The 14748-nt window shown below is 29.6% G+C and overlaps 1 protein-coding gene across 3 annotated transcripts in view; it reads left to right on the forward strand.

The window, feature by feature from the left end:
• Positions 1–14748, forward strand: part of LOC106478129 (etoposide-induced protein 2.4 homolog) — a 65307-nt gene that overhangs the window by 19034 nt on the left and 31525 nt on the right. For all 3 annotated transcript variants that reach the window (XM_013938642.2, XM_013938644.2, XM_013938643.2), the window contains exons 6-8: positions 2258–2385; positions 5236–5355; positions 9424–9535. In XM_013938642.2, coding sequence (XP_013794096.1) covers positions 2258–2385; positions 5236–5355; positions 9424–9535 — 360 coding nt within the window. The remainder of the gene's footprint in view (positions 1–2257; positions 2386–5235; positions 5356–9423; positions 9536–14748) is intronic.

Below are 14748 nucleotides of genomic sequence, written 5' to 3' on the forward strand. Positions count from 1 at the left end.
CATGAAAATTACTTTGCACATGGACTATTCAAAACAAATACTCAATATATTCATGGACAAATCTTTATTTTAATTTATTAAAATACTTATAAAAAAAAAAGATTTTTTTTGTATGTGAAAGATTTATACTATTAACTAAAAGACTGCCAAATTTTGTGAAGATATACACACTATATTGAAAGTTAGAAGTATTAAATGTATAAAGACTAAACGAGTACAAAGAGGTCATATGGTCAGTCAAATTTACCTAGCCCATGTTGAGAGAGTTAACTCTTTAAACCCATAATTTTTTGTGCATTCTGTCAGAATTATTTTCATGATTTCCTAATAATTATAACTATACCTTATAAAACTTCAATTTTCTTAATTTTGCAGATAATAAAATGGTTTGGTTTTCAGCCAAAGAGACGTAAATCTTAATCGGGATTTTTGGTCGATTGCTGGTAGCATCTGCTTGGGTTTAAGGAGTTAATATTTGTTAGAATTTTCATTTTATTTAATATTTTGCTGCTCCATACCTATCAACAAGTGAAATAAACTTGTATTAATGCTATCATAACAACTGTATTAATCTCAAAGTTTCAAGTGGGGATAATGAATGTAATCCAGACTTTGCAATAGTGTTTCTAAGAGATATATAAAGTATATTCAACTCTACTGACATACGTTTCATAATTTAAGAGCTACCAGAACAAGTTTTAAAATTTTTGTTACTTACCCTGATTATAAATAAAAATTAGGCTTTCCATTTCTTATTGATATCAAGGTTCTAAACTTTTTTCTAGGTCTTTTTTTTTTTACAAAAAAGAAAGAGAACATACAAAGTTACAACAACTTTGCTTACATATTGTTTCTGAAAGGAAATCAGGCTGATACATTTTTTTTACCTTGTGCACTAAGCAACAATAAAACTCTTATCACAGTAAAATTATTTTCAGGTCTTTAGTCTTGCTCAAGAATTGTACAAAAATCTTTGAAGATTAAGCATTAGCTGAATAGTAGGTACTTAAAGGTTAGGCTCCAGAGAGTCTTTTTAGGAATGTCTTCAAATGAGGAGCAGAGAGTCAAAACATTAACTCATTCCAGTTGACTGTACCTATCACACTTGTTCAGGATTATTCAACCTTCTTCACTACAATATTATTAAGTGGAGTTTGAATTTCTCTGTGGAGTTTTTTTTTTGCAAGCCTCTGTTTGAGCTTTTGGCTAATTATTTTATCATAGTCCTTGTTTCTGTAGTATTTAGTCAATGTTAATTTGCTTTGACATTTCATCCTCTAACCTATTTCATATTCTCAGGAATGTTCGTATCTAGATTAAAAACAATTTTTTTTTATCATGAGTGACAAAAAAAAACATATTTCTATTATTTTTCAGTTTGTTATAGTTTTTTGGATCCACATAAGATGCTCTGTTAAATCTCAGTAGGTTTTTGTGAAATTTTATCAACTTTTGTGTATCTGCATAACATCTCACAATCATTGTTAAAGAATATGTAACTTTTTTAATGTGTAAAACATTCAGAGTTTCAGCAAAATTAGTTTTTCTTTATTTAATAATAGGTAGGGACTTGTATATCTGAGTATAGGATAATAGTCTTGAAGAACAAATTGCAAATACATGGATAAAAATGATGAATTCAATTATGCACGAGATGTTTCACGTCAGAAATCATTATATTTAAAAATACAAAGTTGTGTAATTTAGTTTATAGGTTCCTGTTATGTAAATAATAACATACTTAAATCTTTTGTCATACTTGTTAGATGAACAAATTTATTGAGTAGTCCATTATAACATGTCTAAAATTTATCTGATAAAAACTTAAACAGATGCATACTGTATCAATCAATAACTAATGGTTTTTAGAATTATAGGAAATGATGCTGCATTTAGAAAAATTATAATTTTTTTATTTATAAATATATAATGTATGGTAGAAAATTAATGTAGAAAGACAAATTGTTGTTCTAAAAGAAATATTCACTGATAGGTCAAAGAAAGTCTATGATGCAGTAATTATGAAACCATTGACAGCAGCGTGAACATCACTTTTCACACTGTTAGCTAAGCATTTTCAGCAATATATTTTCTTTTATAAGTTCACTTTATATATAATGTAAGCATATTAGTTTGTACATGATTTATATCTTTTGATTTTTTCTTAAAATTTTACAAGTAATAGGATTTGTTTAAAAAACATTTTCTTCAATTCTGAGGGATACAACTAAACTTTACTGTCACAATTTTGTTGCAGGTGATAGTACAGGCTTGGCTAGTACAATGTGGAGCTGGATGAAACCTATTCTTTCCTGTACATTCAGCTGTCTGTGGGTTTTACCATTATTTTTACTTAGTCGGATTGTAAATGGTTTGTGGTTCCAGGTAATAAAGAAATGCTCCTTGTTATCTTAAGATGAATGTTTTCAATGTAAGTCGTTTCAAAATTCAGAAAATAATATATTCTTTATCCATTATTGTTAAAGGCTGTTCATTTAATCGAGAATTGCATAAGATGTAATTTTAGGGTAAAGCACTTTAAAAAGTTAAATCTACATATAACAGCCATTTTGTCAGTATTTGGTATATATTATAAATATATGTATACTTAGGTGAATCATTGAAAGGGAGTCTATCATCCCTATCATAATCTTAGTTCTGAGTTTGTATTTTGTAACTTGTTTTTAAGGTTTGGTCTCAGAGTAGTTCAACTTACAGAACATTCTGTTGAAAATGCTTTTTGGTTCTTGAAAAGCTGTTAACTTAGATACCAAACTAAATAAAGAAAAAGTAGGTAAAATAACCTGTCAGGTTGAGAGGAAATTTCTCTGTGTTCCATATGATTTAATTGGATGCTTATTCTTTTTGTTTCAGTTTTTTTTGTTCATAAATTTACCCATTTAAGATTATTAGGTTTTCTCAGCTTTTATGTTTCATAGTTTTACAGAGGTTGAATACATTATACTGAAATTATTTTGGAACCTTGTCACATCATCCAGATTGCTAAATCTAGTCATATTCTAGCTTATGGCTGTACATCTTGACAATAGCCCTGTAGCATAGAGTCCATTACAAAAGGCTCCTTCATAAGGTTATGTCAAAAGCACATAACTATTCCCTGGTGCTTTCCATAATCCATCTAGTACATATATGAGAATAACAATTTCCCAACTCCTGTTTCTTTGTATGCAATAGTGTGAATACCCATTTCACTCTCTAGTTGCTTGAGGTATGTGACAGTTGAATGGATATGTTGGAAGCAATTTGTACACACAAAAGAAGTGCTAGTTTTCCAGATAGAGATCCTTCTGGATTATGCTGTATATTATTGCTTGGGGTATATGGACAGCTTTTGCCATTGATCATTGTCTTTCAATTTAATCAACTATTTTGTGAAAAATATTTTTTATTGTCTATTGTCACTTTCTTGATGTTTCTGGTTTCTCAAGTTGATCTACATTTCTTTGTTTTCAACTGCTGTTAAGTACAAGAGGTATCCTCACATTGGAAATTATAAATCTTTTATCTGGACCGATCTTTAAGATCAGAGTGTGTGAATATTTTATATTGTAAAAGGCTGTTACATAACCATTCCAAATAAAATAAACTTTTAGTGGCATCACATTACTTACAAAACACCAAACAATGTTAGAATAGTTGAACCATTTTTTTTATGTTTATTGTGGCTAAACAACAATATAAAGCTGCAGAAGTAAAGCAATGAATGTCAGAGTCATCCTAAAATTTATCTAAAAAATTCTGTGAAAATGTAATATCCTGAAGATTTGCAGTAGTCATATGATGTTGTCATGTGGTCTACACAAGAATCATTATTATAACTAGAAAACTAGGGGATTCATTCCCCTGGAATGCATTCTATGCATAACCAAGGCAAATATAGCTATGCAAGGATACAGGTAAAGAAGGTTTGTATATGTCAAAGATTGTGTGGCACAGTACACATATAGAAACAGATATCATGCCCCAGATCTTATTACACAAAACAGTGAAGAAATTAATAATGTGAATAATTACATATATATAAATCAAATTGGAGAGTTAATCAGTGACTTTCCTAACCAATATTTGTTATCAGGGTATACCAAAAGCAGCCATTAGAAAAGCTGTGACAGCGAAGTGTCAAAACAAAAGTATTACTGGAGAGGCTTGTGAAAACAAAAGATGTCAGGCTATGTCTTAGTTGATTGCTTTCTTCATCAGTACTTAGGATTTGACTCAGTCTAATTGTATTTATGAAGAAAATTACAAAAACTGTCGTATAGTACCGTTTAACTAGTACAAAAATTATTTACCTTGGGTGCAACTTGAAAGCTTAGACTGCACATAGTGTTTAATGACTGACAACATGTGATGTGGTTCAGTGACTCGGAATTCATCTTTTATTGCATTGATAGCATAGTAAAAATAAAGAGAAAGGCATGTGATGCAATTAACTCTGCAAACATTTGGATGTGATTTTTTAGTTTGGGGAACATGCTTAGTATAGGTATTAGGTCTTTTATTCATTTAAGAGGGGTAAATAACATTCACATTGTATTTAAATTGTTTCCAGCCAGTTTTAGTGAAAAACATTTATGAGATGATAATGCACCAAAGCAATGTTTATTTAACATTGGTTTGAAGAGAATGGTAGTAAATTAAGTCATTTTCTCTGGCTGATAAAGCCACTGGATCTCAGTCTGATTAAGTATATGAACATGACATTCACCACCCTAATCATTTGATGACATCTATGAATTAGTTGCAGAATGTAACATCAACAAATGGAGTAGAATTGAACATGGCAGTATATCATGGAATTTATGCTTTTCGGTCTATCATCTTCAAGTTTTCAAACGGTTATTCAACTCAGTATTAGGAGTGGGTTTTAATCATTTGAAGAGATACTTTTATTGTCCAATAATGAACTGCTGAATAACACAAGATTCATAAAATACTTTTGATCTATATTTATCAATTTTTTAAATTTGAAAACAACTGTTTTTCTCATTTAGACTACAAAATAGATTGGACTTTAGAACCATTTGCCATAACACACTTTTATAATATGGCCTGATGTTGTATTTAATTCAGATAATTAACTAAAATCCATGATTTGCTTAACCGATGTATTTCTGTTGTATCTTAAACAGTATATGTACTCTAAGCTTTTCTACATTGAAACTACATAAAGTGTTGTCCATGTTGAAATTGTTCACTGACATTATTTTCCAGGACATTGCTGATTCAGCTTATCGGTATCGAAGGGGGAGACCACAGCTTTTACCCAGTCTTAGTAAACTAGTTGCTGATATGTTGTTCAGTGTGCTTATACAGGCTTTATTTCTAATTCAGGTAAGGGTTAATATATGTCATAGGTTGTGGATATACTTAATGTATCGAGAAAAGATGTAGACATCTCTCTTCAGAATTTAGTTTCTCTTTATCACATTTATTTCTGTAGTTATAATTTACCACCTTTAGATAACTGTTTCCATCACTGGCTACTGTTGTACTTGTATAATGGCTGTAAAAGGACTTGTAATTGCCAAAAAAAAAAGTTTCATCTTTTACAGAATAAGAGGTTTAACCCTATGTTTACAGGCTTGGTAATTTTGACTGACAAGTGTGCATGTCACAGTCTTTTACAGAGTTACATTCAAAATTTAGTTAAATAACTCTATTATCACTGTATGTTAATAAACTTGGCATTAACTCTCACTACAGGTTCAGCCCCAGGGACCGACCATTTTTTCATGTTATAGTTTTCATTCTATAACATTTAATATAGTATGCATTTGTTCGCAAAATTTTGCAGATTATCAGCAAACATTACAAGGCTTTCATACACAAAATATCAGATTTTTAATTAAGTTTTAATATTTTTTAAGTAATGATTTCTCATGCATTTTTTTTCTTTTTGAATGTTGACTATTCAACATGTAAAGTAGTTTTGATTTTAAGATTAAAAATACTTTTATGCATCAGAAAATTGTCAAATTTCACATGTGAAATCTTTATAACCTCCAGATAATCATCAAACTTTTTTTAGAAAAAAACTTTTTATATGTTATTTTCACTATTGTATTTTAATATGGGTTTGGTCAATTTGACAGACCTTGTAACCACCATAAAAAATTAGGAAATAGATATAAATTACACTTTTTTAGTTCTAGAATGACTACAGATTATAATACAAAACCACAAATGTTTAGTTTAAATTGCTTAAATCTCATGACATTATACAACTATATATATTTTTTATTTTTATTTTTTTTACCTTTCAGCCATGTCTGACTAACATTATAGAAGTTGCAATGACGTGGCACAGTGCACTCATGTTTCTGTATCTAATAATATAAAACTGACCTTTACAAAGTGACCTGTCTTGGCTTTGTTCTAGTGGACCAGTATTTTGTAAAATACAGTCACATTACAAACAAGTTCCTAAATTTCAGTTATTTATCTTAAAACAAAGGAATAAATAAAATAATGTAGAAAACAATGAGCTCTACTACTTACAATTGTAAAGAAGTTTCTACTCATTTGCTGTACCTTGCATGCTAAGCTTTGTCGAATTTTACACATGAAGGATTTAAAACAAATAACGTTTTTAGGTTTTATATACACATTTTGAAATAACAACAGATTTTAAATTACTCTACCAATACTGCAGAATTTCACTATAATATATCAGGCTTACTAACTAAACTGGATTTGGGTAAAAAAAATTGTTTTTCAAGCAACATTTTTACTTATCCCTTCCTTCTGAGATTGGAGACAAAAGAAATAATCTTGGGAAATTCCCACCTTCAAGAGACTGAGAAAACCACGTAGAGAAAATTCTGAGCTTTTGATTGGTTATAAACAAATGATAGAGCAAAGTGGGTATACGTAAGCAAATATTTACAAAAATGGAGGGGGTGGGTGGGGCCACTATATTTGATTTGCTAAATGTAGTGATATCTCAGAAAGTAAAAAAAGATAGTAAGTTCTTAGTTTGTATTCTAGCTTGTCAAAATTGGTAATTTGAGTTTCTAATTTGTAAGAAACTATAAACTTTGCATTTGGACTTCACAAACATCTAATTTGAGTGCAAAGCTGCATTCAACATACTACATAACACACAAAAATCGATATTTAGGATTTTTTTTAAATTTAATTTTGAAGGAAGGAATTAACTAATATATAATACTAAAATTTGAATTATAATCAACAATTTGATACTGAACTTAGTGACATACATTCATGAAATAGTAGTTTAATAAAATTTTGAATATAAGCGTATAAATGTGATGACATGCCCTTTGACCTCTGACCATAGGACTTTTCATTTCTTACCAGTGTTGAAACTTTGCTTGATCAATATGGGAATTATTTAATCTATTTCTGGCTCATATCTGGTTAGATAAATTGTAGTAGTTTTAATGCATTCTATATACATTGCCATAATTTGTATTATAAATTGCATATTTTAATTTTAAAAGCAATTGTGAAGACCTTACTATCATTGCTAAGAAGTAGGTTTAGTGTGGGATATGGACTTCTATCATACGAATACAAAAGCTTGAAAATGACAAATTTTTTTCATTTACTCTTTTTTTTTTATTGTTATAAAAGTAACTAAAATATAAAAATTAGAAACTTGTTAGATTAGTAAGCACTTCACAAGCATGATTGTGTAATGTGGTGTGCGTGCTGGTAACTGGATCCTTTATTTTAAACATAGCTGTCCTGTATAATAAATAGCTATTGCAGTATTCTGAGAGAGTCTAAGTGCAGCTGTAATAAAATAAAACTAAAGTGTAAATTAGATTTATTTTGGATATTTCTTTTTATATGATGTTACTTACTTAAGCTCATTGTCCCATATGGAGCATAGAACATTGAACATCATCTCCAACTAACTTCACTACAATGTGCCCCACTCTCTTTAATTATGCTTTTGTGACTTTTCACCAGTTGTTCGTAGGTCTGCCTTTTTTTGGGTATCTTGTGGGTTTCATATTGAAGACTGCTGGGGGATGTTTGATGTTATCTTCATTAACCCTTTTGGTGCATAATTACATTTTGGGGCTAGTTCTCAAAAACTGTCATTTATCCACCAAGAAATTTAGGAACTTGGTCTTTTCTAGTCCTTTTTCAATACCAAAAGGAGATGATGTATTTTCTATATCTGGCACAAAATTTCCCATATTATTGGTTGGAAATTTTCATCTTATAAATGCCAATTGTTTTAACTTTTTTGGATCAGTATAATTGTTAGTTTTTGCTAAATTGGCAAATTTGGTAATTTTAATTGTAGCAGTAAAAATTTCAAAGAGATATGTTTACAGCATAATGGGCCAGGCGTGGTTCATGTACTAGGGGTTGAAAGGTCTAGGGTTAGGCCACAGCACTGCTGTTAAGCATACTGTTCACCTTCAGCATGGGTACAGTGTAAGTGATATATATGATATTACTCAGATCAAATCTGGACAAAGCATCTGGGACAGCAAGTACTGTTGATTGGCTGTCTTTGCTCTGGTCAGTAGTAACTGAACTTTATTAGGCATCTGACCTGGTTGTTTAGCCCATTTGTTGTATAAGGTGCTATTCAAGTTGAAAATACCAATAGCAATTCATTGTAATTACTTTAGCTGTTATCAGTTCAGTGGCATGAACAATTATCATTGCTATTGTTTATGTTTTTGTATGTAGATCAAATAGATAGATATTTTTCTTCCTTGTGGTTATAGAGCTATTGTATTTCTGTGTGCTTGTCAAATAGTATGAAATGTAAGATTAGTATACATATTATAAAAAAACAATTTACAATTACTTATGCCCTTCTTTTCTGTTCATTCACAAATTGATCATTATTGTCTTTAATCTTTATCGTGACCACATTTTTGTTTCTGAAAATGCATTTAATTCAAATATACATGTACCAAAATACCATACCATAAAACTTCTAAGGTAATAATAGGAATGTACAGTAAGAATATAAATAAGAATGTTTCATGCTGTGACAATCATGACATCTCCAAATTCACGTAGAATAGAACATAACTGAAAAAGTGAACCAAAAAAGTGTGTGTGCATCATACAGTTGTCTATAGTTAAGTAAAGTAGTGATTTACAAAACTATTTGAATGGTTCCTGTTTAGTTTCTGAGGAATAGAAGATGGTTTTAATATGAAAAAGACACTGTAGCCAGTGATTAATATTTATAAAATATTGTAATTTACAGTTTTATAAAATGGCAGATAAATACTAAATAAGTGAAATGCAAAAAAGCAAATGTTTTATAAAATATTTCACCAGTGTCATTTATTTTATTCTGCCAAGTTGTCATTTTGTTACATATTAATATTCGAATCGTAATTGCTTGCAATTTCAAGTAAATGCAATACAATAGACAGATACTGTTTCTTGTTTCAGAGCATGGTTGTGAGTCTTCTTCCAATAACTCCTGTTGGTGAATTGATCAGTCTAATTCATTTGTGCTTGTTATACTCACTGTATGCTTTTGAATACAGATGGTTCAATATGGGTGAGTTTTTTAATTAATTTTCAAAGTTAACATATGTATATATATAGTGGATTTGTGAATTATTTTGAATCTTTTATTAAGAAATAAAATACACTACTTAAAAAAGAGATTACCTTTTTAATATTTTTTCATAATTAGGTATTTCTACAAAGAAATATACCACAAAGTTGGAGTCAGTATTGTCAAATACTAATCATTACATGACTTACCCTGAAAGTATGTGGCAGATAGTAAAATTTATTATAAACATAAACCAGTTACAATAAAGGAAAGACAAATAATGTAAAAGGCTTTAAACAACTGATATATTGAACTTTTTGCCATAGCAATTAGAAAACAGTTAATCACAGTTTATGATGAAAAAAAACAAAATTAAAAAGATATTGAAGGTAAGTTTTAAAAATTAGATTGAGCAGTTTGGACCTGCAAAATATTTAGTACATATTGTTACGTATCTGCTCGTTTGATAATTTCTTTAATTTCCAGTATAAATTCTTTCCAAAGAATTTTAGCAATACAAGTCCTTTCTTAATGAATACTAGTTTATTCTTTCTCGATACAACTTTGTAATACACAGAATTTCCACAGTCACTTTAAACTTAACTTTTATAACACACACTATAAATCACAGTGATTTACGAACTACTTACGGTGCTTGCTGTTCGCTTGACTCAATTATCTATCTCTTCAATCTATCTGCATATCTGTCTATGGTGGCTTTATTTGCCGGGCTTATATACTAAAAAAGAGGGTGCCTGGCAAACACTTGGACATTTGCAAGGATTCTCGATAAGTCATGATCCTTCTAGAAACTGCAGCGCACATGCTTCCAGCTTCGTGTGACTTCCACTGTCGTAACAATATATTTTTAATACTTTTGATATAAATCATAAATGATTAGCCACATTCCTAACCCTATGGGAATGGCATTTGTGCATTGCACCAATCCAATTTTTATGAAGCTACACATGACAATATTTACTAAAATTTCGAATTTATTAAGTAAATGAAATTAAGCATGCTCTTAGTAAACTTAATAAGTATATTGTATACAAAAAAAATCATAATTTTTAATAAAGTATTTTTACTAAAGTTTTTTCCATGAATTTATTGAGTCAGTAGTTTGACTTAGACTCTGAGTTGGCTGAGTGCAAGGGGTTTTCATGTTAAAAATAAATTTTTATCTTGCAGTTTCATGTTTTATTTACATAAATTAGAACCTTTGAAAGAATATCAAAAGTTTTTTCTATTTATATTTTGCCTCTTATTTTCTCTACCTTAACACTAATTATAGTCAAAATCATCTGTAGCAAAAGCTGAAAAATATGAAATTTAAAACATATTTGTTTTTCTAGAAAGACTGCAGATTGTAACATAAAATTAGTTGATTTATCTAAATAGTCCCTGGCTTTAAAGGTATACATCTGTATTCTTTTCATTTTATTGTTTTATTTCTCTTTGAACCATGTCTAACTAGCCTAAGAAAACTATAAATCACCTGGCGAGAGATTAATGTACATTTTGATTAACAATGTATTGAATTACATTGATTATTGTACTCTGTTTGTCACTGCTCATCATGTGCATGTGTGTTGCCAAAGGGGAATTTGTTTTCATTTATTAGTTTTCTTATCTAACCTAATAACTTTCAACTTTTCATATTTTATAAATAAGAATATATAACAATAAAAAAATATACATAAAGAATGAGAAATTTACTGCTTACCACTGCTTATAGGCCTGATCTGTACTCAAAAATGTCCTTTGGTAAGACTACTTTTTCACACTGTTGGTTGTTTGAAAGTAAATCATATAGTTTTCAGATATCATTTTAGAACACAACAAATACATTAAGTAGTGGTTTAGAATGTCTGAAAGCTATATTTATCTGGTTTTCTATATTCCCTGTAAATAGGTTAATTCCATTACTTCTGGGAGCAATACCTCTGTCCAAACCCAATGAGTTCCAACTAAAAATTATTAGCTTTTACAACTCAAATAAAACATACGATTGTATGATTTACTTAATGTAGAAATTTCTCTTTCTGTTGTTCGTAAATATGTCCAATAGCAATGTCATAGAGAATTATAGCCGTTTCTTTAAAGAGAGAGAATATGGGGGGGGGGGGATAATGTGGGTTGAGCAAATGTTGTGCTTTAGTTAAATCAAGAAGATAAGAGAGTAAAATTTTATATTTTTAGTTGTCAATACATTTTTCGTTGATTATTCAATCTGAAGCCCTTGTAACGGAAGAGAAAAAAAATCTATAAATGAGAAGTCATAGTGTCACCAAGTCATGCAACTCTGAGAGGTGCAGATTGAGAATTTATTTAATTATTTCCATTTGAAATTAAGAAATTAAAACTTAGATTCTATAAAAATTGGTTATAAACTATGTTTTGATGCCATGCTTACTGAAATATATTGATAATAAAGTAGTTTATTTAAATTTTGAATGTGACGCCATATAAGATCATGACTTATGTGTGTTGACCTTGCCATTTACATGGGGTATACTTTCTTAAAAATTATATAACATAGAATAACAGACAGAAAAAAACAGTTGCAAAGTAAGTACTAGATCAAGACTATGGTACTTGTCTCTCTACAGTATGGATAGCTAGTACTATTTCTGAAAAACTTGTAATGAAAGAGCTCTCATCTTTTTATGTAATGATGCATACTACACTAAACTATACTATTCCCAAGCAACATCATACTATACCCCTCCATCAGTTGGAGGATGACTCAAACTCCATGTGTAGTATACCTCTAGAACAGCTTGTTCTTTTCATTGGCACTAGACTGTTTAGATGTTGTTTTTCTTAAGCCTTTTCTCAAATAAAATACCTTTATGCTATGCCTAAATTTTGAATTTAAAATTTCAGTTAGTTTCTAATAAGAATTATCTTCTCTAAATTAGTTTTATACTTTAAAAGAAAGAAAGAACTAAAGAATTTAGTAGTAATTTCACTCAATTCAGTTTAGGGGATTTTATTGAATATAAATTATTGTTTCCTAATTTGTGAAATTACCACAAGTCGAGATACTTCTTAAACCTATGTGCATGGACGGGGGTCAAAATATGCATTAGATGACCTTTTACAGTGTTACATTCAGGATGTAACAACGTGGTTATCAATGTATGTCAATAAACTTGGCATAAAAATGCAGTTTATAATTCACAATTTAACTTCTTAATTTCAAAAAGAATTTTTGAAATACATATTGAATCTTTACTTCTCTATATCACATCATGTACTTCTTTGCTCCAAATTGCCCATTTTAGATTTTCTTTCTACCCCTGTATGATCCTCTAGGTCTTCCATAAATTATGCAGTTGTATTACAGATATTTCCAAGATGAATTGTAAACTTCCAGTTTTAAAGCTTCTTGCTTTACTGAGATAAAAACAAATAAGTGAAACCCATATGCCTTGTCCTCTCTATCACATCCTGTCTTTCAAACAAATGTCAATAATTCCCTCTGGCATTTGCTGTTGGAGTTTTATATCTAACAGAAAGAGATTACACTTTTTATTTTTTTTTTACAAAGCTAGTTTGTTCAGCTAACAAGTTTTGAAAAATTGTCCATTTTTTGTTTGCCATTGTTTCAGTTCAGATTGACCAACTAATTAAATTTTATAACCCATTTATGGTTTATTTAGGAAGCCAATTAAATTATAGTAGTTTTAGGACATTTTTTGTGCTTAACTATTCAGTATTTCAAGCTGAATATTTGAAATTAAAAAAGCATTTGTAAAACAACCTGCATTACTAAAAAAAAAGTAAGTATAATGGGCCTAGGGTATTTCATTGTTATGAACACAAAAATTTGAAAACACAAGATTCCAGGTTTAAGTGCTAAATTTCTTGTTTTTTTATGAATATTTTTCTTTATTGTTATAAATGTAACTGAAATGTAAAAACTAAACTTATTAAGTTAGATAAGAAAACATAAATGAAAAAGTTAAATAAAAAATTTCTCATTGAGGTATGCAAGTTAGCTGCAAATACATTATGTATTCAATATTTTGTTTTATTGCCTGTTGTTTATAGCTTTGCTACACTTGTTTAGCAGTTAGACATGGTTCAGAAAGAAATAAAGCAAATTAAATTAAATGAAAACAATTGTAAAAAGATTTAGGGACCTGGAGCTGTTAAAGTAAATAGTTGTTATTACCTGTTACAAACTGTTGTCATTGTAGAAAAAAAGAAACTTTTGATTTGTTGATATTTTTCAACTTTGACTACAGAGATTTTACTACAGTTAGTTTTAGAGTAGAAAAAATAAAAGAAAATAAGAGATAAAATATAAAGTTTTACCAAAAAAAAACTTTTGGTATTCATTTAGTAGGTTTTATAGTCCATGTAAATGAGATATTGAACTGTAAGATGAAAAAACTTTTTTATTCTTAACCTTCCACTCAGACTATTAATTTTGATAAAAGAGTTAGCACAAAGGATCACATATAAAGTGTAATAGACTTAAAATAAGACCCACAACTCGAGCACTTTTGAATAGTTGACTATTCTTCTTCATGAGAACAAAGGGTGACCTTTAGCCTGTGCAATGCAATATATAGTAATGTGATGTCATGTAAACCGGAAGTCCCAGTTGAGTTGAATCTGGTGACTAGCCAATCCGAACTCAAGCCATTAGTCTCCCGGAAGGGAGAGTTCGTTTGTGGGGAGAAAAAAAAAAAAAAAAGTTATTATTAATTTTCATTATGTATGAAACTTTTGACTGATAGAGAAAAATAAAATACATAGGAAGATGAGAGCTAGAGAAAATAATAATGTAAATCAATACCTGAAATTAATAATAATAAGGTAGAGAAATAGAAGCATGAATAAAAATGTGAATAATGATAATAATAATAAAACTTTGCAAACTTAATTACAATTTATTCAGAATTTTTTTAGAGACGCTCGAAGGTCAACAATCCCAGGATCGAGATTGATGCCATTCGGCGTTACAGTATTTAACAGCGCTATCCAGTAAGCTTCTTTAATTTCCCTGTTTCTGTTTGATGTAAAATTTGTCTCTATACCTGTCAGTATCATGTCGTCAAGAGAGTGGTCAGGCATGTTAAAAATGCTCTGCAACATGAAGTTCTTTGTTCGTTTTGATTGAAGATTTGTGGTTATTAAACCGCTCCTGTATAGCTGTTTTAGTTTGACCTACATACTTGAAGTTGCATTTTCGGCAC

Source organism: Limulus polyphemus, unplaced genomic scaffold (genome assembly GCF_000517525.1).
Source record: "Limulus polyphemus unplaced genomic scaffold, Limulus_polyphemus-2.1.2 Scaffold182, whole genome shotgun sequence".
Taxonomy (NCBI): domain Eukaryota; kingdom Metazoa; phylum Arthropoda; class Merostomata; order Xiphosura; family Limulidae; genus Limulus; species Limulus polyphemus.